Source organism: Ursus maritimus, unplaced genomic scaffold (genome assembly GCF_017311325.1).
Source record: "Ursus maritimus isolate PB19 unplaced genomic scaffold, ASM1731132v1 scaffold_21, whole genome shotgun sequence".
Lineage (NCBI taxonomy): Eukaryota > Metazoa > Chordata > Mammalia > Carnivora > Ursidae > Ursus > Ursus maritimus.
The window spans coordinates 41157301-41182326 of NW_024424564.1; the positions used below are offsets into that span (position 1 = coordinate 41157301).

General features: G+C 41.4%; 1 protein-coding gene across 1 annotated transcript in view; it reads left to right on the forward strand.

Moving 5' to 3' along the window:
• Positions 1 to 25026, forward strand: part of POLR3B (RNA polymerase III subunit B) — a 109578-nt gene that overhangs the window by 9209 nt on the left and 75343 nt on the right. Inside the window, exons 3-10 of the mRNA XM_008705658.2 lie at positions 1926 to 1982; positions 2174 to 2238; positions 4959 to 5034; positions 8146 to 8246; positions 10396 to 10487; positions 12197 to 12314; positions 13832 to 13940; positions 21605 to 21727. Coding sequence (XP_008703880.1) covers positions 1926 to 1982; positions 2174 to 2238; positions 4959 to 5034; positions 8146 to 8246; positions 10396 to 10487; positions 12197 to 12314; positions 13832 to 13940; positions 21605 to 21727 — 741 coding nt within the window. The remainder of the gene's footprint in view (positions 1 to 1925; positions 1983 to 2173; positions 2239 to 4958; positions 5035 to 8145; positions 8247 to 10395; positions 10488 to 12196; positions 12315 to 13831; positions 13941 to 21604; positions 21728 to 25026) is intronic.

Below are 25026 nucleotides of genomic sequence, written 5' to 3' on the forward strand. Positions count from 1 at the left end.
CCATAATTGAGCACTGCTTCTTCAACCCTCAAAACGCCTGTTTTCTTTTCTGTCTTCTCCCCTATCTGGGCAATTTCGAAAATGAGGATTTTTATTAAGAAAATTGATTTGCGAATGTTGAACCACGCTTGCATCCCAGGGATGAATCCCAATCGGTCATGATGGATAATCCTTTTAATCGTACTGTTGATCCTATTAGCTAGGATCTTGTTCAGAATTTCGTCCATATTCATCAGGGATATTGGTCTGTAATTCTCCTTTTTTGATGGGGTCTTTGCCTGGTTTGGGGATCAAGGTAATACTGGCCTCATAGAATGAGTTTGGTAGTTTTCCTTCTGTTTCTATTTTTTGAAACAGCTTCAGGAGAATATGTATTATTTCTTCTTTGAATGTTTGGTAGAATTCCCCGGGGAATCCCACTTCATCAAGATAAAAAACTTCTGCACAGCCAAGTAAACAGTCAAAAAAACTAAGAGGCAGCCCACAGAATGGGAGAAGATATTTGCAAATGACACTACAGATAAAAGATTAGTATCCAAGATCTACAAAGAACTTCTCAAACTCAATACACAAGAAACAAATAATCAAATCAAAAAATGGGCAGAAGATATGAACAGACACTTTTCCAATGAAGACATACAAATGGCTAACAGACACATGAAAAAATGTTCAAAATCATTAGCCATCAGGGAAATTCGAATCAAAACCACATTGAGATACCACCTTACGCCAGTTAGAATGGCAAAAATTGACAAGGCAGGAAACAACAAATGTTGGAGAGGATGTGGAGAAAGGCGATCCCTCCTACATTGTTGGTGGGAATGCAAGTTGGCACAGCCACTTTGGAAAACAGTGTGGAGGTCCCTTAAAAAGCTAAAAATTGAGCTACCCTATGATCCAGCAATTGCACTACTGGGTATTTACCCCAAAGATACAAATGCAGTGAAGAGAAGGGCCATATGCAATCACCCCAATGTTCATAGCAGCTGCCCATTTTTTGATTTGATTATTTGTTTCTTGTGTATTGAGTTTGAGAAGTTCTTTGTAGATCTTGGATACTAATCTTTTATCTGTAGTGTCATTTGCAAATATCTTCTCCCATTCTGTGGGCTGCCTCTTAGTTTTTTTGACTGTTTACTTGGCTGTGCAGAAGTTTTTTATCTTGATGAAGTGGGATTCCCCGGGGAATTCTACCAAACATTCAAAGAAGAAATAATACATATTCTCCTGAAGCTGTTTCAAAAAATAGAAACAGAAGGAAAACTACCAAACTCATTCTATGAGGCCAGTATTACCTTGATCCCCAAACCAGGCAAAGACCCCATCAAAAAAGGAGAATTACAGACCAATATCCCTGATGAATATGGACGCCAAAATTCTGAACAAGATCCTAGCTAATAGGATCCAACAGTACATTAAAAGGATTATCCATCATGACCGAGTGGGATTCATCCCTGGGATGCAAGCGTGGTTCAACATTCGCAAATCAATTTTCTTAATAAAAATCCTCATTTTTCGAAATTGCCCAGATAGGGGAAGACAGAAAAGAAAACAGGCGTTTTTGAGGGTTGAAGAAACGATGCTCAATTGCTGTATCTTGTTTCTCGGATTTTTTGTAAATTAAAAGTATGCAGAGAAAATCTTGCCTCATTTGTTAGCTTATGGGGAGTCATTAGGTATGTTCAGATACTCCTATCTTGAATTCCAAGGGCCAGATTGATTCTCAAGGAGGAAAATTTGAGGATGTATTAGGATGGAGGAGACATGAAATGAGGACACATAAATGTAAAGTTCTACCAAGTGACATTTGTGGATTTTTTTTTCTCACTTTAGTTTTGAGAAAAATCTGAAGATCACCTATGGTTAGAGTCTATGACAGTATGCTGTATTGTTGCTAACCTACTTTCTATTTTTTGTCTGTTTAGGTGAAAGGCCTTGTGAAACAGCATATAGATTCATTCAACTATTTCATTAATGTGGAGGTAAGCAGCAGGGCTTAGAAACAGAGAGAGGGTCGCCTGGTGGGCTCAGTAAGTAGAGCAGGGGACTCGATCTCAGGGTCGTGGGTTCGAGCCCCACCTTGGGTGTGGAGCCTACTTAAAAAAGAAAAAAAAGTAGAGACGAGAATTGGTGGAAGCCAGAGACGTTCCTAATGGTGCTCTTTCCACTGCAGATAAAGAAGATAATGAAAGCCAATGAGAAGGTCACGAGCGATGCCGACCCCATGTGGTACTTGAAGTAAGGGATCAGCTACTCTTGACTTGCTGCTTTGATCACGTCTAACGTTTTTTAAAGTGAATGTGGTTGTTACCAAAACTCTATCAAAATAACTGTCTTTATCTGGTTAATAAGATAAGTACTCAATTTTTAATTGGTAAACTAATTATAACAAGTAGAGTTACACTTGAAAAGGACTGAACCAGGTTTAAACACTTTTTTAGAACACTTTTAAATTTAGAGAAAAATTACCAAAATAGTACAAAGAGTTCCCTATTATCCTTCGCCCAGCCTGGGCTAATATTAACATCTTACGTAACCAAACCACAATTAGCAGACCCAGGCAGTTAGCACTGATACAATACTGGCAACTACTCTGCACGTCTCATTTCAAGCTTTCCCACTCATGTCTTTTTTTCTGGCCCAGGATTCAATCCAGAGCCCAATATGATGATTAGTTCTCATGTCTCTTCAGCCTCTGCCAGCCTGTGACAGTTCCTCAGACTTTCTTGGTCTTTTATCACCTTGACACTTTTGAAGAATTCTGATCTATTGTTCTGTGGGAGGTCCTGCCATTTGGGTTTGTGTGATGTTTGCTCATGATTCAGTTGGCTTATACATTTTTGGCACAGAAGTAACGTTTGGTGCTATCTTCACTGCATCGTATCAGGGGTAGAGCTGTCAGTATATTCTACTATTGGTGGTTTTAACTTTGTTCTCCCGATTAAGGTGGTATATGCAGGTTTGTCCACTGTAGAATTACGATTTTTCCTTTCGTAATAAGTGTCTTAGGGGGACATCTTTTGATATTATGCAGATAGCTTACCCACTAATTTTAGCATCAAGGACGGTTCTTATAACAATTACTGCTGTGTGTTTACCTCTTGGTGAGGCTTTCTTGCCATTGTTCCTTGTTCGTTAATACTGGAATTCTGTTGGAAGGAAGAGCTGCTGCTTCCCTTCATTTATCTCTTTAATTTTCTTTATATTAATATAAACTCACGTATAGCTTACTCTATGGATCATAATCCAGTAGTATCATTTTACTGCTCCAATCATCCCAGCTTTGACCATGGGAGGGTTGACTGCTGTGTCCTTGCAGCACACCCTAGTTAATGTTTAAGCACCACTTCACTTTCTGTCGCCATGAGACGTGGTTGATCTGGTATTTTCCCTGCGCCAGCCTGGAATCACCCATTTCCCTCAAGGAGTCCTAGTCTCCTTTTCTGGACTATTGTGTTTAAAAACCAAGATAGGGATCCTAAAGCCTCGGTAGACGGAGCAAGGAAATATGTATGTGTATGTATACTACCAGGCACACATACCTCGATGTTTCCGTATCCTATCCATTTTGATATGAAAAACCAGTATACCGATAGCTCCTATTTCCGTTCAACTCCAAGGGACTCATTCTGACTGACCTCTTTCCTTCTTTGTAAGTTCTGTCCCTAAAATGAGAAACCTGGCTCTCATTACCCACACTATTTATACCTATTTATTCAGTCCCAGAATATACGTAGTTTCAGAATTGCTAATTGATAACCTCTGTGAGAATAAAATTTACTAATTAGAGTACAATATCTGTATATTGCTTTTTTGTCTTTATCTCTACAGCATCCAAGCAAAATACCGTTTCCAAAGCTACTCAGACTTGTTTGCTTTTCCACCTTCTCATTGCAGTCACATTACTCATTTGTAAGGCTGTGGCGTTTGTGTTCCATTTTGGGTCCCCTTCTGCGTCCTGCTCGATTTTAATTTTAATGCATTTACTTGTTGAGTGTGTGAAACATAATTGTAAGAGTTAGACCTGTAGAAAAAAGTATTTTCAGGAAATTGTCACTCCCGTCCCCGTTCTTTCCATCCTGTTGCCAGATACTACCGGTAGGTATTCGCTTCTGCGTTCTTCCTATGTTTCTTTTGCCATAATGAGCGCATTATATGCTCATTGTATGCATGGTGGTTCATATACAGTGATTCAGCTTAACAGTTTTTCAACTTTATGATGGTATGAAAACTAGACACATTTGGTAGAAACTGTACTTTGAATTTTGATCTTTTCCCAGGCTAGCGTGCAATGCTCTTGTGCTGGGCAGTGTGGCCACAGCTCCCGGCCAGCCCCACAGTCACGAGGGTCAACAACCGACACACAGTCATTCTGCTTTTCACTTTCTGTCCAGTATTCAATGAATTACATGAGGTACTTAACACTTTATCTTCAAATAGGCTCCGTGTTAAATGATTATCCCCAAGTATAAGCTAATGTAATTATTCTGAGCACCTTTAAGGTAGGCCAGGCTAAGCTACGATGGTTGGTAGGTTAGGGATGGTAAATGAATTTTTGACTTCATAGTCTTTTCAACTTATGATGGCTTTATTAGGCTGTCACCCCACTGTGAGTCGAGGAAGAGCTATGTTTTTCACCCTTAAAACCTCTTCTTTTTTACATGAATAATAGCTCTTTTCATTAAATATTATCTTTAGAGAGCTGTCTTTCCAGTATTTTTAAAGAGAGATTTATAGTAATTTCTTAAAAAAGACTTAGTAAGTATTTTCCCTCCTTGGTAGAGCTGTTTGTACTATCACATCAAGAGGATCTCAAATTATAATTTTTAATTTGATGTCATTCTTAGCAGGGTAAGTATTTGTCAAAGTATAATCCTTGCATTTGGGAGGAAAATAGCTTGTTTGTTTATATGTTCTTTGAAAAGGTATAATTGGTCATGGAATAATTTGCTTTTCAGGTATCTTAATATCTATGTGGGGCTTCCTGATGTTGAAGAAAGCTTCAATGTAACTAGACCAGTGTCCCCTCATGAGGTAATAATCTACCTTACCAGAATTGGATTTGTTTGCCTTAACTCAAAGAGTTTGCCTTAATATATGCTCTTAAAATGATTTAAAAACAGGGAAAAAGTATCTCCTATGAGACAAAGATAACCAACATAAATTAGCATTTATATAATACCGTATCTGGAAACAATTCAGCACGATTTAGTTTGTCATCGGATCCTGGTTAACGTGTGCTGTTGCGTAACTGTGTCCCGTCTGCGTCCCTGCTTCTGCGCTTTTGAGCAGCCCTCCCCTTGCCCCCGCCCCAGCCAGCCACCTGTGCCTAGGACCCTGTGCTGTGCATTTGCAGAGGTTACTGACCACATTTTTTGAGGGTCAGCAGGCATTGTGTTAGGGAGAGGAGACCAAGGGCAGGGGCTCGGAGTCTGTTGTAAGAGATGGATGGGAAGAAAATTTGAATACCAGGATTTTAGCAGAGCTGCAGACAAAGGATTGTAGAACAGGCCTGTTTATTGGCTTTTAACACATTCTAGATTCCTCTGGAAATTCTTCCATTTAGTGTCCATAATTTGGAATTGATTTAGGAAAAAAAGTGATTTTTGTAGATTTATGTAGTTTGTGTTAATGTAAAGCTAAAGTGTTGAGCAATTAGGAGAAGTGGCAGAGGAACCTTTACTAAACAATAAGTAAGTTGTTAGAATGTTAGGGTTGTTGTCTGAGCAACGTCAGACGAAGTATAATCATGGAACCAGACACTTCACACAGCTAAATGTTGGTGTTACTTAATCACTGAGCGTCGAGTGTCAATTGAACATTTATTTTGTGCCTCAGCATTGAGAGATACAAAAGCAGTGAGACCCTCTCCTTCCTCAAGGAGTTCATACTCTGTAGAGAGAGTAAAATAACAGAGCACGTGGAACCGACAGCAGGGGTTGCACACTGGAATGCCTAGAAGGCGCAGGAAGGGAAGTTGTGTTAAGTAGGAAGTGGTGAGGTTCGGAATGTTGGAAAGCATGTGCACCACTCTAACTTTCCCCACTTCGCATTCCGTTTTGCTGGAGTTTTCCAATTTTTAAGAACTAGGCAGCCAATTAGTAATTTCCAAGTCATTTTTGTGTGTGTGTGTGCTCTAAAGTACTTTTTTTTAAAATTTTAATGTTTTTTTATTATATTATGTTAGTCACCATACAGTACATCCCTGGTTTCTGATGTAAACTTCGATGATTCGTTAGTTGCGTATAACACCCAGTGCACCATGCAACACGTGCCCTCCTTACTACCCATCACCAGCCTATCCCATTCCCCCACCCCCTCCCCTCTGAAGCCCTCAGTTTGTTAACTTTTGAACTGTATTACCAAGTGTAGAGAGAAGACAAAGTAGGTTGAAGTCGTTTGAGAAGCCTGAGGCCACAGTTGTCATAATTATTCTTCCTGATGTTGGAGAAAACACGTGTGGGTGTTATTGTAGTCAGGGAAAGAGGACATGAAGATTTCTTGGAGGGATTTTGAGCCTTGGAGAGGCGGGGAGAGTGGGAGAGCAGGTGAGTGGGCAGTCAGGGGACCCACGGCAGGAGTGGCGGGGTGCTGGCGTTGCAGACCCCCCCAGCCCAGCCCCACTCCTGTAATGACAGAGAGGCTGAGGGGGACAGAGAGAGCTCGTGGGGTAGTTTGGGGCCAATGGAAAGGGTCCCCGTTTTTACCACACCTGTCAAATTTCATTTCTGTTTGAAGGAGAAGAGTTTGTTGAAATACACAAATGTTTGCCCATCATGGGCATTATATTAGGTTTTTTTTTTTTTTTAATAAAAATGAGGTAGTATCTGTATAATACTCTGTACCAGGCACTATTCTAAAAATATATGTTTATACTCTTGAGAATTAAAATTATTCTCATTCCCACTTTACGTACGATGAGACCAAGGCGCAGAAGGGTTATTCAGAACTGAAGTGGTAGAGCCAGGATTTGAGCACAGGCAGTAAGGTGCACACTCCGAACCTCCATGCCACGTCACCTTTGGTGTGGCCTAAAGAGGGAGGCTCAGTCTAATTAAATACAAAATAAGCAATTGTCATTCATCATTAATAGAGATACCTAATATTTTAAGATCCCAGGCACTGGGAAAGAAAGAAAAAGTTTAAATCTGCCTTCAGTTCAGTTGAAGGCATAGAGGATTCAGTGCCATGAATTGCCACGGTTGATGTTCAGAGAAACTCTCTTTTTGAGAGTACAAGCAACCTGATGACCATCTAAAAAACAGGGAAGCATCAAGAGTTTCGTGGCTTTGCCGGTCTGATCATGGCTCAGGTAAGGGCATCATTTAGCGAGTCATCACCTCGTCAAACTAAAGCACACACCAGTAGTTTCGTTTCTTTTCTTTTTTTTAAAAATTTTATTTATTTGTCAGAAAGAGAGAGAGAGAGCGAGCACATGGCAGAGGGAGAAGCAGGCTCTCCACTGAGCAAGGAGCCCAATGCGGGGCTCGATCCCAGGATTATGGCCTGAGCCGAACGCAACCGCCTAACCCACTGAGCCACCCAGGCATCCCCATACAAGTAGTTTCTAAAGTTCCCCAAATGATGCAGAAATTGTTAATATGATGTGTTGAATGATTTGTGCTATAGGATACTGCTTGTTAAGGAATTTTGTGATAGAGTTAGTTTATTTGTAGAATAAAAGGAAGTATAGTTTAAATTTTTTAGTTTGTGTATGTGTATATTTTAGGTATCATGCTGGTTGTTAACTTTTTGAATAAGGTAACCACATTGAAAACTGGGTCCATGGAAAGTAATCAATGTGGTTACCTTATTCAGGGAATTTCAGGGAATAATCTAATTTGCTTCAAAGATGGGAACAGACTGGTGATGGCATCAGATAGTGAGAAGACTGTCAGTACCAGAGTTATTGTGTCGTTTCTGGGCTGGCGGGGGCAGAGAGGCCGTGGGGGTGTCTGGATCAGTGGCTGGCGTCATTCCCTTCGTGGAGAAGGCAGGCTCATCGCTCCTGATGCTGTTATGGCAGCACCTGCAGCAGCTCAGTCCGGTGTGGACTATCCTTCTGCTGGAAATGGAGCTCTTGGAGGCTTCAGGACCCTTTCTCTCCCAGGGAGGAGGAGCAGTGGCTGTCTGATTGTCTTTCAGTGCCGTCTGCGGGACATGACGTACTCTGCCCCCATCACAGTGGACATCGAATATACCCGAGGCAGCCAGAGGATCATCCGTAACGCCTTACCCATTGGCAGGTGAGGAACGATGTCCGAGTTGGAGCCTGCGTGCTAGCCCTGTGGGGTGACCTTGAGCAAGTGCTACAGTTCCTTTGCCCCATTTCCTCACCTGAAAAATGTGGGGAACAGTGCCTACTTCGTGGAGTCTTCGGGGACCCAGTGAGTCAGCCCAGCAGCGTGCTCGGAGCAGTGGCCCGCGCATGGCTGTGGTGGTGGTGCTTTTTCATTGTGAAACCTTTTGTGTAAAGCTAAGGAGAATGCTTCCGTTTCCTCCTGAAATCCCGGCTGTAGGGAAACATTAGGTAAGATAGCATTTCAGTGAACTCTCCTGGGCTAGTCTTCTTGGTGTATTCATGTATATTTTAAGTTTGACTTTTCTTGGAAGTTGAACTTTTCCAATATCGCGGTATTAAAGGGAGAAGTTACTTATTTGCCTGGAACGGGTTTGGAAATGATGGATCGCGTCAGCTAGCATTGTCGCAATCTGCTTTTCCTTATTAGGAAAACACACTGGCTCACCTGTAGAAATGGACGAAACCCACAATATTGTGAATCTGATAATGGTGTTGGACTTTAAACTTAGTGTGAACAATTCCCACCCAAGTGTTTTTTCCCCCCACTTCTAAAGTGCTAAGAGCTTAATAAATATCCGTTGGTTCAGGAAATATGCACCAGTTGCCTGTCACTTGTCCTGCACTGTGCTGGGTACTTGGCTCAACAGAAGATACTTAGACACAACTCCTGTTGGCTTGTTCATCCCCAGCTGCCGGGGAAGGCAGGCTTAAGGATCTCTAGTACCACTTGGTAAGTGCTATGATGGAGAGGTCCAGAGTAACGTGGAAACCCACAGGATTAACAGATCCTTCCCCTATAGTCTCCCAAAGGAGGGGGCCGTGTGTATCGCTCCTGTCCTCACTCTTCAGTCAGGAAAACAAGTTGGGATTTCAGAATATTAATCTTCATTTTAGACCTTCTCTTATTCTCACGTATGGACTACAGTCATGTCCAGTTAAATCTTGGATCATTAATAAATTATTTCCCAGATTGAATATTTGTGAAGGGGGCAGACTGGAGAGGCAGGTGCAAAGCATCCCTAGTACAATTTAGGGTTTACATCCTGGTTAAGAGGAGGCAGGGAAGGGTGTGCATGTACCCAGTGTTTGGTGAATACCTGCTACGTGCCAGACTCTGGGAGAGGTGACTGCATTTACTGCACTCATGTGAGTGACCTTTGTGGGCCAGAGTGCTTATATGTACCAGGACCTGCCACATGATACGCGACCTCGTGTACGCGTTGTGGCGTTTGGGTTTTATTGGTTTGGTTTGGTTTGGTTTTTTCTTTGTTTTTTTGAGTAAAAAGTGTTTCATTTTAATCCAAGTAATATTCCTACTTGGTAACAAATCAAAAGTACGTGAGAGCACTTAACACAAAGCAGTAGCCTCCCCCGTTCCTCACCCCGGTCCTGTTCCCATCTCGTGACCGTGTCTCTTATTCTGGTGGTTACTGCATCCGTAACTTTAAATGCTGTGTATATACCTCTGTTTCTTGGTACATCCTCACCCCAGTCCTGTTCCCATCTCGTGACCGTGTCTCTTATTCTGGTGGTTACTGCATCCGTAACTTTAAATGCTGTGTATATACCTCTGTTTCTTGGTACATCAACTTTAGACACTATTTGTTAAAAACTCAGGATTTCTGCTTTTGTCTGAAAATCTAATGGGAGATGGAGTATGAGTGCATTCATACATTTTTTAATTAGTATTTTTCACGTGTAGAAGTTTTGCTTAGGTCTTAAAATTGCCGGTAAGTCTTGATAGTCTCTTGTTTCTCACACTGTGTTCATTGTGGTATTTCTGCGTAACGAATGGGAGTCCCTTTGCTGACCTTGGGTGAAGAGTTGCCGTTTCTGACTATTACCAAGTCTGTCCGCGAAGTTGAAGGAAACCAAACATTTGAGTTTTTCTTCTCTGAACCAGAAGAGCAGAATACCTAAGGAAGTGCTCCATTTCACTTGGCTCTTAATGTAACTGGCACTCCTATGCCTTTTCTAAAATGTCCGAGAGGAATGTGAACCCCTTGGTGATGTGTACAGGGCACGGTTCCTCCTCTTTTCACCTCTTTTGCCAGTGAGCATCTTTATGTGATCTTTTCTTTTATTTTCAACAGAATGCCTATAATGCTGCGTAGTTCAAACTGTGTTCTTACGGGGAAGACTCCAGCAGAATTTGCCAAGCTGAACGAATGTCCTTTAGATCCAGGTATGTGTGATTCCTTAGATTTCTGCCCCCCACCTCTTCCCCTTTTAGGGCCTTTCTTTTGCTGTTGCTGTTGCTTTAATTCTCAAAAACAATACCAGCCTATCTGCTTTATAATGAACTTGGATTAAACTGTTCACAGAACATGGGGCACCTGGGTGGCGCAGTTCGTTAGGCCTCTGACTCTTGATTTCAGCTCAGGTCGGGATCTCCGGGTCCTGGGATCAAGTCCTGCATGGGGCTCCCTGCTCAGCGGGGAGTCTCCTTCTCCCTCTGCTGTTTCCCCTGCTTGTGCTCTCTCTCTGTCAAATAAAAAAATCTTTAAAAAAAAAGATTCTCTTTCTCTCCGTCCTTCTGCTACCCCCACTCCCACCCTGGCTCACACATGCATGCTCTTTCTCTTAAAAAAAAAAAATAGGGGCACCTGGGTGGCTCAGTTGTTAAGCGTCTGCCTTCGGCTCAGGTCATGATCCCAGGGTCCTGGGATCGAGCCCTGCATTGGGCTCCCTGCTCCATGGGAAGCCTGCTTCTCCCTCTCCCACTCCCCCTGCTGGTGTTCCATCTCTCACTGCCCCTCTCTGTCAAATAAATAAATAAAATCTTTAAAAATAAATAAAGACATAAAAATAAATAATAAAAATAAATGTTCACAGAACATCCAGAAATTTGGCTCCAACTTTATTCTTTTAGTCTATATTTCTAAAAGATGTACTGTTTTCTCTTTTATTTTGGGTTTAAAACTTTAACATTCCAAGATGTGATTTATTATTATGGTTTGTCAGACTTTTGTCTCTTTGCTCAGTGGTTTCTTTGGTATGCCTGAAAATTCAAGAATAATCATACAGAGTTACTTGTTTAGCTGGTCAGAAAAAACTCAAGTAGCTCACTTCGGGCTGTTTTAAGTACAGTAAAGGGGAAAAAACCCAAAAGTCTTTCATTTAAATTCTTAAAGATTATATGTTTGTACCTAGTTCTAGGCAGTTTATTTTGTAGTTTCACGCTTAGCACGTAACAGAAAATTTTCCTTAATTCCTTAATTCACACTTCACATTTAATTTGTAGTTGTTTTCATCTAGTCCTTTAAAGCTGCATTGACATAGAATCACAAGGTTTTGGAAAGAGGTTGACAAAGGGACATGACTTTGTTAGGCTATAACAAAATGTGACACAAGTGAAATGTATTGCTTGTTCTTGGTTATATTCTAAAAGTAAAATGAAGTCTCCCTTTATCTTATTCTGAGTTGTGTGCAAAAGAAGATTATATGGTAATGTTTTATGGGTTTTGTTCAGTATGGAATACTTAGGAAACCTAATCCTGGTCTACCGTTGTCACTGAATTGTTAGAAAACGTAGGGCAATTTTGAGTTTATATTGAAGATTGTTGGTTATTTTATGCTTAAGAAATTTGAAGACTAATTTATTTAACATATTTTTCATTTGCGTCTTGTATATGTCACGTGCTGGTGATAGGTATACTAGTAAGTTCTGTTCCCTGACCTCAAGAAGTTTATTTTCTTGTGGCTCATTTGTATAAAATCATGTGCTGACACTGTCATCAATTCATAAAAAAGTATCAGCAAACCCCTTCTAATTGAGCGTTGGTCGGCACCGTGGAGTAATGGAAGAGGGTTCTCTAAATCAGGAGGTCACTGTCATTACTAAGGCACACTGTCAGAATAGGCAGTGAAACTTTCCTTGCTTCCTTTGGGCAGGTGGCTACTTCATTGTCAAAGGAGTAGAAAAAGTTATTCTTATCCAAGAGCAGCTGTCTAAGAACAGGATCATCGTGGAGGCTGACCGGAAGGGGGCAGTTGGTGCTTCGGTCACCAGGTACGGAAAGCAGGGATGGTGTTAAGAAACATTGATAATTCCATCAATATCAGAGGACTGTCTTTCAATACAGAGATAGCCAGTTATTTCTGACTATCATAAATAGACTACTGATTTATAATTTTTAGCGATGCAAGTGTGAGACATTGGTTGAAAGGCCACTAGTTGTTTTATTCAAGTTGAATTTTGTTGCATTACAGGAAAGTTGAAAAAATTATGAAACCACTCCTTTTTCATGTTTGTTTTTAGGCTTTGACCATTTTGCATGATGTATTCCTACATCAATACGATCAGAGATGATTTTTTACTTAATTTTTAATGAAGTCTGTCATGGACTTAACATCTTATTGTTCGTTTTCTTGACCGGCCTCTTTCACAGTGTACTCATTTTTCTCCCAACAGCATCTCTTGTCTCCTGTAACTTCTTTTCTCTGACTTATTATCATATGTAATTTGGAATCTGTAAATTAATAAGTTCTGGGAATAAAAAAATTGTAGGATAACGAAGGTGTCAGTATGCAGTAGAGTTTGTCTTCTGAGGACCAGTAATACACTGTACAATTCAGACTTCTATTTTTCTTTCTGATGGGCGGGGGAGGCAGCTAACAGTAATGGCCATTCATTGAGCAGTTACCAGGAGCCAGGCAGTGTATCGGGTTCTCTGTGTTACTTGTCCCCCTGGCCCTCCAAGTTAAGTGGTGAGCATTTGGACCCAGAGCTAATAATTCTGCGACCCATGTCTTCCTACTGTATGCAACTTTTGGAGCCAGGCAATTGGGATTTGAATCCCAGAGTTGTTGTTCGGTAGTTACGAGGCACTCGGGTGGGCAGTTACACATCTTCTCTAAGCACTGGTTTCCTCATATGTGATTTGCAGACACTACTTCAAAGTAAGCGTAGCACGTAGGAGATCAGAGCTAACGTAAGTAGAGTGTGTAGCGTGGTGTGCCTGGTGCCTAGCGGGTGATCAGTGTGTGTCCCTGTTGTGGCTGATTACGCTTGGAAATGTTTGTCGCTGATGAGATTCCAATAAAAGGAGATTCCTTAGTTTCTTTTGGCCTCACTGTATAGGAAGCATGTAGATATGTTTTACTGAGTTATTAATTTAAACACTCATAGTGTATAAATTCATTTCTTCATCATTTTTTTCATTATGGTATAGACTCATTTTGAGGTTTTTCTTTTGAAATGTGTAAAATTGATCATGAGTATACCTCACACTGAATCAAAGCAATTCAGGTGGAACCAAAGTGAACTAGGTCAAAATAAATTGGTGTGTGTCACTCATTCACCCACAAAACTTCCACCGTATTCTCAAAGCTAAAGAAACATTTGTAGTGTTTTTAAATTTTCATGGAAGTGGCAGGGAAGCTAGGAAAGGAGTTGTGCATCTTTAAAAGGCGTCTGTTAGGAAGGACCTTACTGATCATTATTGATTGCCAAATCTTATTGAGTTGTATTTTACTAGCTTGAAACCAAGGGGGGACATAATTTAACCAACTTGCATTTCCTTGTAGCTCCACCCATGAGAAAAAAAGCAGAACCAATATGGCTGTGAAACAGGGACGATTTTATTTGAGGCATAATACTTTGTCAGAAGATATTCCCATTGTCATCATATTTAAGGTAAGGCTGCAGGTACCTACTGAAAATTATAAGAAGCCTTTCTCTGCTTTATTTTCATATGTCATTAGAAATTTGGAGGATAAGGATTTCTAGGAATAGAAAGATTTGTGGCGTGCATAAGTTGTCAGATATGTGATATATTTTAAATTGAAAGCTACTAAGATCAGGGTTCATGTGTTTTCAAAAATACTATTTCGTAACAGCTACACAATAAAAAATCCCAAGGTACAGAAGGATATATAGTGAGAAGTAAGCCTTCCACTCACTGGGACCTAACTGCGTAGTTATCCGACCCAGGGACACCGCTGCTCCTGGTTTCTCGTGCCTCTTTCTAAGGATAGTTTGTGCCTCTACAAGCACATGAGTCTTTAGCAGGTTTTTGTTCTGTTTTGTGTTTTGCTTACATCCATTGCACATCATTTTGCACTGGGCTTGTTTTCTTTTTTACAACTTCCGTCTTGGAGATCATGTTCTATTGTTAGTTCATACAGAGCTGCCACATTCTGTTTGACAAACTGTTCCATTAGCATAGTTTCCTCAGTCATCCCTCCGTCGGGGGATATACACGTCTCTCACTGTTACAGAGCTGCTGTATCACGTCACACAGGGGCGAGGGCATTTGTAGGCAGATTAAATTCCTAGGAGGAGAATTTTCCAGGTCAAAGAATGTGAACCAAGTTTGTTATTTTTTATGGGCTTCGGGAGTCTGGTGTGTTTCTACACAAACGTGAATCTTTAAGACTGATTTTTTTTAGCTTGCTTGTGAACTGGTGACGTAGAACCCAAAAGACATTTTCCCATAGAAATTATGTTTAAATGGTTCCGTCATCTGAAGATAATTGCATAGTGGCTCACCTGCCCTGCTCTGAGACTTAAAGTTTACACGTGTTTTATGAACACGTGAATTGTAATATTAGTCATTAAGCAGAATTTTAAAATAGCATTATGTGATACAGTGGATCCTCAGTATTTGCGAATTCTGTGTTTGCCAGTTCTCCTAGTTGCTAAAATTTGTTTGTGACCCCGAGATCATCACCCATGGTGGTTTTGCGGTTATTCACGGACCCGCACAGGCTCAGAGCAGTCAAAAATTTGAGTCCCCAAACTGTGTTCCCAGCTGAGGTCAAAGAAGGCCACACTCTGCCTTCCTGTTTCCTCTCTCGTGCTGTAAGTGGGTGCCCTTTCTGTGATCTGTGTAGGGCCATGTTCTTTCACAGTTTTGTACTTTTTGGTGGGATTTTGCTGTGTAAAACGGCCCCCAAGCCGAGGCTGAAGTGCTGGCTAGTGTTTCTAAGCGCAGGAAGGCAGTGATGTGCCTTATGGGGAAATACGTGTGTCGGATAAGCTTGTTCAGGCAGGAGTTGGACTGCTGTTGGCCGTGCGCTCAGTGCTGATGAGGCAACAAAATACTTCATGCTAGACGTCTTTAGGCAGAAACACACGTAAAACAAGGTTCTGTATGGATGGGTTGAGGGAAAGGTAAGCAGAGGCCCACAGGACAGAACACTTTCCCATGAGCAGCGCTTCCGTGTTCTCCTGTGCAGGGTTTGTGGCAACTAGCTGTGGAGAACACAGCTGAGGATGCCCACACCCGACTGTGTATGGGCCAGAGGGGAATCCTGCCGACGAGACTCGAGAGCTCAGTTTATTTGAGTCAATACTGAAGAGAGTACTTGGGATCATGTTAGAGGTTAACGTTCTTTTCTCATTTAGTTTGACTTCAGACTTAAATATTCCTGCTTAGCCGTGCTTAGGATCATGAAGCATCTGGGGTGGAGGTAACTAAGGTGGTTAGAAAGGGAAGACATCTGGGTATACGCCTCAGAGGAGTAAGAGAGGAGGACTGGAACTTGTCCTGTCGCAGTTGTGACCTGGTGACAGCACAGGAGTTGGGCAGACAGGCCTCTTTGTGCCAGGCTACTGTTGGGGCCAGGAAGGGGGTCCCAGGCTGTTCATAGGTATTGAGTGGATGTTGACCAGTCGGGTTCTTTAACTCGGGAAATAACTGCATTCTGAATGCAATTACACGAAGAAGGTTGTCGGAGATTTTTTTTCAAAGATTATTCATTTGAGAGAGCAATGTGGGGGACACGGGCTCGATACCAGGACCCTGAGATCATGACCTGAGCCAACAACAAAGTCAGATGCTTAGCCAACTGAGCCATGCAGGCGTCCCTGTAGGAGATTTTTTCATGTTTAGTGCAACTTAATATACTTTCCAGTTCTCTAAATAAGACGGTGTCGTTTTCTTTTTAGGGTGATGATCATCATAATCGAAGTACCATCTATATCGGCGGGGAGGGGGAGCTGGAGAGAATTCCTAAGTGTACTTTTTATTACCTCTCTTCAAGGTTTACATTTTTAAATCACTGAAGTAGTTTTGGCTTTCCTTGTCAGGATCCCACAGGCCCCAGTGTGGTGCCTTGTGTATGTAGTGTTTAGCAGATAAAAGAATTTCATCCGACTGTGTAGAACTACATCTCCAGTAGAGGGCAGTGTGTTCCCATGCGTCCAAAAGACTTTCCTGGCTGTTCTAGAGGCTTAAAGAAGCTTAGGACTGCTTTCATTAGACCAGAAATTATAAGTTAATTATAATGCATCTAGCCTTATATCACTCACGTGGAAAATACATCACTAGACATGTGGACACGCTAAAATCAGAAAACCTTTATTAAATATATTTTTGCCTAGGTAACAATTTTGATAAGACAGTTTCTTCTGTCAAATTTAATATTATGTTGCAAATGTATACATGTGTTTATAGCCAATTTAAATCCTTTATAGAATGGGGCTATAAATTAACAGTATGCACTTTTATGTAACCTATAGTTGAGATTTCAGATTTCTCCTTTTCTGATTATAAAACAGTCCTTGAATTGTACAAATTGGAAAAGCTACTAACAAGTAGAACTACATTTTTGGACCTATTTTTTCCAGACCCTTTTTCCTCTGCTTTGGTAATATACACTTGATTTTACTGTTTTTCCCCCACTGAACAGTGATTTGTGAATAGCTTTCCATATCTGTAAATACGGATCTTCATCATTATTTTTAGCAGGTGTCCTACAGGAATTACCCGTGGGCGGTACAATCTGTTTAACCAGTTTCCTGTAGGGGTCATTTAGGTGTCCTTTTTCCCCCAAGTTTTCACTCTGATACACAACCCTGGGTTGTCTTCTACGTACATATTTGTGCACATTGCTGAGTGTTTTGTGAGACTTAATTCCTGGGAGTGGAATTAAACATTTTTTTAAAAACCTGGGCATGTTGCCAGAATTTTCTTCTGAAACTTAACCATTGCATGCTAATCAGCAGCATATAAGGATGAAAACAACTTTTTAAATTTTTTTAGTTTAAATAAACGAAGTACATTGGTCACAGATAGTCCCATTTTATGTTCTCCCACTAGGGGGATGTTTTAATAGCCTGATGGAACCTTGTCTAATAATTTCTATGAAGACTTTTCCATCTGGGGAGCAGCACAGAATATGGGAGATCTTAGCATCAGACAGATCTAGGCCAAATTTCAGCTTCTCCCCTTGTTAGCTGAGTGACCTCAGGCAGATTCCCCAGTCTCCCTGGGTCTCGGATAACTCCCCAGAAAGTGAGAATTTCACCTGAGAGCGTTGTCCTGAAGAGCAAAGGAGGTGGTGTATTTTTTGAAAAGTGGAAGGCCTAGAAAGAAGATATTGTTTCTCTTGCCTTCACTCTGCCTCCACGTTTAATGTCAGGAGCTGGGGAAAATAAACTGGGAGACCAGGAAAGTCACATCATTTCTCTTTTTGTGTTGTGTGGCCCTAACACAGACCTTGACAGTCATTAGGACTTGATGGTTGTTGATTGTAACCAACAATTGGCTAAAAGTGACAGAAGCAGCAGGGTTTCCAGGTTCCATGCTGGGTCTGAATATGACGGCTAAAGCTTTTTAAGACCTAGATCAGCCTTATTTATGGACTTGAATCACTACAAAGGTTCTCCTGCCCATGAATCTTTCCCACTTTACATTTTGTATTCCCAAGTATTCAGCAGATGCTCTGTGATGGCCTCTGTAAGTCTGAAAGTTTTTACAGAAAAGAAGATCAGATTTCAAGGGAGGTGGGCATTGTTTCTTGGAAACGAACTTACATTGAAATTTTTGATCTTTTAAGAGAAAAAATTGCAGAGTTAAAGAGGGCCACGACAGTTCTTTTATCTGCTAAGATTACTTTTAGTAATAATAGATTGATTCCTGTCCAAAGAAAGATTAGAGATTTCTGAATATTAGGTATTTTAAGAACTCATTCCCTTTCCGTCCTTCACATAGGATATTTCAGCATATCACCGTCAGTGGGCATGTCCTTCTCTTCTCTCATTAGTATTCTGTCTTTAAAAGTCACACTTGTAGTCACACTTAGTGGGTATCCAAAGAGAAGACTTCATGCTGCTTCTTAAAGAGCGAACGCCCTTATTTTTGTCCTGTCTTAATGCTGATGGCCAGACTGGGTGACCTTCTGCTGAATCGTATTATCTCTGCCGTTTCTTCATGAGGTTATTATGTAGCATTCATTTCTGACTTATTAGTAAGGTGAAATGATTTCAGAGACCTGGAGTACAAAGAGTTCCGTATAAAGCTAGTTTTCAGATGTCTACGTTATGTCTGTAAAGCAAAATGGTTGGGCATTTTGCTGTCATTTCCGTAGCAATATGTCATTTATTTGTAGCTACGACTTCCCAAGGCTAAATAGTCATAAAATCAGTTTGGTCTTTGGAGCTAGAGCGCTTTCGATGATAACCTGACTGAGTTATCACCCTGTAGTTCAGTGACCTGATATGGGAGGAGCTTAGCCCTTGTAGAGCAGAGCTTTGCCACTGATCATTCTTTCTGCGCATATGGTGTCATTTACCATGCACTTGGCATATCTTTGCTTCGTGGCTTAGAAATATTTGGAAGGCCTAAACAGTCTGTTTAGATCCGTGTTAGAACACTTGAAAATTTTATGCAGTTATAAAATTACTGCTCAGATCCAGCCTTGGGACAACTTGAAGCAGCAATCTGTATGTCAAATGAGGAAGGACTTTGTCACTATTATTAAACACCAAATATATGTGGTTTTTTCCACTTGGAGATTGCTGAACTAAAAATTAATTATTAAAATAATCCAGGTGGCTTCAGTTCAGGTTTAGAGGTTAACCTGCCTCAAGAAAGGGGGCTGATCCAGAAAGCTACCGCCCACTCAGCCCTAGGATTCTCCTGCTGTCCCACGAGACCTTCTCCTGCGGTATCTCTTGCATGCTCGGGTCGGCATCTGCCCCATGTAGATCTCTTCTAGTGTTTGCACTTTCCCCTGAGGAGGGAAGTGCATTGCTTACAAAGTTTTATTATCAATGATTTTAGAGAAGGGTGACTGGATTCTACTGCAAATTACTTGCCTTGGTGTTGTTTTTCGTATGTTTTGATTCCGTTGAAACCCATAAAACACTCTTTTGGGAGATTGATAGGTAAAAGTTAATTTATATTCTCATTAGCTTTTCACAGAGAAATATTCTCTTCTGGGATTTCTGGCTGGCTTCTTGCAGACCAAGGAGAAAATGTAGATGGGCCTACCTACAAGCCATCGCTGTCAGAGTAGGTGCACTCAGTGTGCTTGATTGAAGGGTGATGTAGGGTTTTTTCCCTCATTCGTTTAAAAATTAGAACTGATCATTCTTTAAGGATTGCTCTCTTTTAATCCGTGAAATGCTAAGTGTTTGAATGAACTTAAAATTTTTAATTAATATTTTTAAGTAGTGGAGTTTATGTCTAGTGTTCATTTGAACAAATGCATCCTGTCAAATTAGAGATAAGAAGATGAAAATTAAAGTATAGAAAAGAGATCTGTGTTGTGAGAGCATCTTTATTTGCTCACTAAACACAAACAAGTTTTGAACAAAACAAGTTCTACATTTACAAAGTTTTTTTAAGTTTAAATGGCAAATTTAATTCCAAAAGTTGGTGTGTTAGTTATCTGTGCTGTGTAACGAATTACAGCACAGCTTCTGTTGGTCAGAGATGTGGAGGTTGCTTGGCTGGGTGGTTCTGGCTCCGGGTCTTTGATGAGTCGAGATGTCAGCCAGCCCCGAAGTCACCCGAAGGCTGGACTGGAGCATAGCGAGGTCTGCTTCCATCGCGGCTCCCCCATGATGGCAGTTGGCTCCTCACTACCAGACGTTTCCATAGGCTGCGTGATTGTCTTCAGGACGTGGCCGCTAGCTTCCCGCAGAGGCGCGCTCTGAGAGGGGGAGCAAGCAGGAAGCTGCGGAGCTGTTCATAACCAGGGCTCCACAGTTGTACTCTGTGGCTTGCACCTTTTTTCTGTGGAAGCGAGTCATTAAGTTTCGCCTACACTCTAGAGGGGGAGACTTAGTCTTTACCCTTTGAAGAGAGTGTCGAAGAATTGGTGAATGTTTTTCAAGCCACCATAGTTGGCCTAAAGGGGACATAGCATATATTTAACTTTCTCCCCAAAAGTTTCAAAACTTTTCAGTCAGTTTACATCTGATCCTGAAGTATCCCAGTCGAATTTCTGGATCACAGATTACTCAAATTCAAATGTAGAGTTGTAGAATTTTGCATCCTCTTGTTCACAGAAATGAAGAAACAGAGGTGGACAAGGTGACTTGACAGTAGTGGTTGTGAGGCCTGTCGCTGACCTTGTTTTAGGACAGATACCTCAGATCTCTTGACTTGAAGAGGCGCCCTTTCCGTTGTACTCTGGCTTACGTTCTCGATGTTCCTCCCTGGAGCCGGTTTTCCCTCCCTCTCGCTCGTGTGTGGAGAAGTGGGCACCAGAGCATCGAAGCCTAGCTAGACAGTTATCCCCTGGTTCCGTTTTCTCTGCATAGCTGAAGGAAGAATTTTAACGCAAACATAACTTTTCCCATAACTTCTAAGAAGCAGATTCTTTCTCTGCCAAGAGAGGTTTAGTGAGATTATGCTCTATTTCTTGATATGGCAGAATTCCAGGCAAATGTGTGAAGGAGTGAGCCATAGTGCCATATGGAATCTACAAAGACCTGTGTTGCCGGCTACCACCTTGAAACACTTAAGATAAGTGGGTTTCTTAAACCTCTTAAGTGTGTTTTTAGTTTTTTTAAGAAATCTCTTCTTAAAACATGCATAACGTATAGCTTGGTATCCCTGGAATGGTAAGGTAAAACATCCCTTAGGAAAAATTCTTCTGGCCTAAATGCGAATGAGTTGATGGTTCTCAGAAAAATTAGTCTTGCGACAAAACTGATTGGGGTTCTGTTTATTTCCAGCAATGCATATTTTCTGATTTACCGCTCTTGGGCTGTTTTGTTTTAATTTTTCAGTTTGCTTTCGTAAATGTGACCAGTGTCTTCACTATACCTTCCTACCTCCTTTTTCACGATGACACTCACAGGATATTTAAACATTTTAGAAGATTGCACACATGCAAAAAAGTGCTTGAGAATGTTTGTTTTCCTCTTCCCAATCAAAATTTCTGTTTCAGGTTCTTCTGCAGCTTGGGCTGGGGCTGCCAATGCCAGATGGCACCGTTTCTGAGAAAAGAGCTAGCTTTTGCTTAGAAGTAATACCCACAAACAATGCCAAATTAGCATAAGCAAATGTCAGTGAGTTAACACAAAGCCAACACTCTTTCTATCTTTTCTTTCCTTCCTAGGCCATGGGTGTTGAGAGTGACCAGGAAATTGTACAGATGATTGGAACAGAGGAGCACGTGATGGCTGCATTTGGGCCCAGTTTGGAAGAGTGCCAGAAAGCTCAGATTTTCACACAGATGCAGGTGTGTCTTTTCATGTTGTCCTTTGCTATGAAAGGGAATTGGAGATTTAATGCTGCTCGTGCATAAAGGATCGGATGCAGTGACTTCTTGGGGTGTAGGTGTGGGAGGGTGTTGGGGAGTTGGGAGGGACAGCAGAGAAGCTTCTTTGGCTCATGTTTTAGGAATTGGAGTAAGGAGTTTGCCTTGATAAATTATCGGCCTATGGTGTCTAACTTAGAAGGGGGATATGTGTCCAGGGGGCTTTTGTTCTGATATAATAGCAAGTATTCCTTTTCACTTATTTGCCTGAGTGATATATGCTTTTGTTTTTTGGGGTTTTTAAAAAGATTTATTTATTGGAGTGTACGCTCGTTAGCACACAGTGGGAGGGGCAGAGGGAGAGAGAGAATCGCAAGCAGACTCTGCGCTGAGTGCGGAGCCTGATGTGGGGCTCCCATCTCACGACCCTGAGATCACGACCTCAGTGGAAACCAAAAGTCAGACGCTTAACCTACTGTGCCACCCAATTGCTCCAACATATGTTTTTGAACTACAGCAACTCTAGTGTAGAAGATTTTTTTCCCTGCATTTCTCCTCAATTTCCCTTTTTATTCCCTACTTCCAGTTGCTTTCAGTGTCTAGTTGTATGTAGTCTCAATCCCTTTTTCTGAATTCCCAGTGTCATCAGCAAGAAGAGCCAGGATCAGTAACCCTTTACCAGCACAGAGCCTTCATTGACCTGCTAAAGAACTCCTAGCTGGAACTTGGGGATTTTAGGACAAGATTAGTTCCCTGCCTTTGTATATGTATATATGCTAAACATAATAAAAATAAGAAGTAAGAAATAATAAAAATAACTGTACTTCCCTGCCCTTGTGACAGGAGGCCTTAACAGCCTCACTTCGGATGCTTAGTCCCACATTTGTGAAGTACTTTGCTAAGCACTCCTCGCAGCCATCCTGGGAGGTAGGGATTCTCTGCTGTAGAAGCACTGGACAGTTCTTACTGATCCATATATACATCGTCTTTTCTGTGGGTTCCTTAACGAAGAGATATAAATTCCAGGCTGCTTTTTTCTTGTTACCCAGGATGCTTGTAGAGATAGCATTTTCCCCCTTATATCTGTTAGTGTATGTTCTGAAAATCACACCACTATTGATATTTTCATAGACTGAGCCAGACAGACATTTAAGGTTAATCATCATATGTAAGTGCACATAATTCCAAAGCACAAATGAACAGGGATCATTCTTACCCTGCCTGCTTTTTATGCAGTTAGGTAAGAGTCAGCTCAAGTTCTTAGGCAGGAAGCATCAGGAAAAGTTGTTTGGATTTAGGAGGTTCTATTTCTGGTCTTTATTGAAAATGAAATATTTAGTGAGCTTAATCTTTGTTGCAAACTGGAATTATATTGTCCAAGGGTTCCAAGAACACAAAGAGGAAACGTAAAGAAGTATCCAGGAGTCGGCTCAATTTGGGGAGACACTCTCTCTCCTTTAAACCTGTGTAATGCTCAGGAAGAGCAGTTTACCTTAATGATCCCTCAGTGGATTCAGTGAGGTCCGTTCTTCCTTTTCTAACAAATAGCATCATTGTTGCTCAGATGGCCCTATAACCCTAGTATCATGAAGCTGGGTGAGCAAGGCTAAATAGTGGGTTGGGAAATTATTTATTTCTCCTAAATGGGTACTGACAGGAGATGTTAGCTAACTGAAGGAGAGAAGTTCAGTTCAGAGATGAGGGGAATACGCAAGTGGGAGGTGAGAACATTGACATGGCTCGCACTGTATGCTGGATTAGAGCATGGATTAATAATTTGCGACTAATAGACTGTCGAGGCATGTGCAATCCAGAGTAGTTTGTAAGTGGAACATATGAGTTAGGACAATGTGGATATTGTATGTTTTTCTTCCTTTTTTTTTTTTTTTAAGATTTTATTTATCTATTTGACAGGGAGAGAGCAAATGTGCAAGGGTGGGGGCAGAGGGAGAGGGAGAAGCAGACTCCACAGTGAGTGGGGAGCCCGATGTGGGGCTTGATCCCAGGACCCTGAGATCATGACCTGAGCTGAAGGCAAATGCTTGACCGACTGAGCCACCCGGGCGTCCCTACTGTATGTTTTTCTAAGTGAGCGTGTAGCAAGTGCGCAGTGTCTTATGTAATAGAACTTTAGGCGACATGGCACTCAGTGGGTTGCTTAACACCTGCATTGTGTTTGTGTTTAATGCTTCCCGTTTTATCTCTCCTCCTTTCCTTCTGCCCTCAAAGCCTTTTGCTGGGTCTTGTTTACGGACATTTTCTATCATCCTCGTCAAGGGCTGTGGCATAGAGAGAAGAAATTATTTATTACCTTTTTGGAGGATAGGATGCACGAGGGGTGTCATGTTGACTTGTTCATGCCCAGACTGGGCTCTCACCACAACCCTCACGCTGTGAAACCCTGGTAATATTACTCCAGGGACAACCCGACTTCTTGCTAACTCAGAAGGGATGCTAGGCTCCCCTGTGTTCCTCCATTTTTTCCCTCAAAGTGAAGAATCTTTAGCCTCTTTTCCCAAGGGAACTGAAAGACCAGAATTTTGTGAGGACAGCTCAGTTGAAGGAAGACTGATCTGCCTGTCTCTTGGCTAATCCCACTGACTACAGGCTTGCTTTTATCCGGTACTGGGTCCTACTTACTGCTAGGTCGTGGCAGCAAGGGTTGGCACTGTCTGAGTTTTTCAGACGCCCTAACAGACACCAAACGGAGAGGATCCTAGGTCTGATGTCCCAATCTTACCACGGAGGAGTTCCGTTCCGTTCCTGGCCCAGAACTATTCATCAGGAATCAAAGAAAAAGATGACACAACATCTAGTAGGAGTGCCATACCTGTAAATGGTTGAAGTACGGCGTGGTCTGAAGCAGAGTGACAACACTTAGTTCTTTCTACATAAGGAATTCACATAGCAGAGAAAAAGGAGTGGGGTGAGGAAGTGATACCTGAGCTAGGCTTTAAAGCACAGAGAAGAAATTTCCCAGGCACAGGAATTCCAAGATAAAGAATCAAGAATCGGGGACAGGAATTCCAAGATAAAGAATCAAGAATCCCAAGCCCTTTCTTCTAACTGAAAGCCAGTTAAAAAAAAAAAAAGTGCATTCATTGTTGTTAGAAAATTATCCTCTCTAAAAACTTTTTGTCTTGGAAAAACTTCAACATACTATACAAAGTATAGAGAAGAGTATTATGAACCCTCCTGTGCCCATCACCCAGCTTCAGTAATTACCAACACTGCCATTCTTGTTTCATCTAAATCTCCGCCTACTCCTCACGCCCACTATT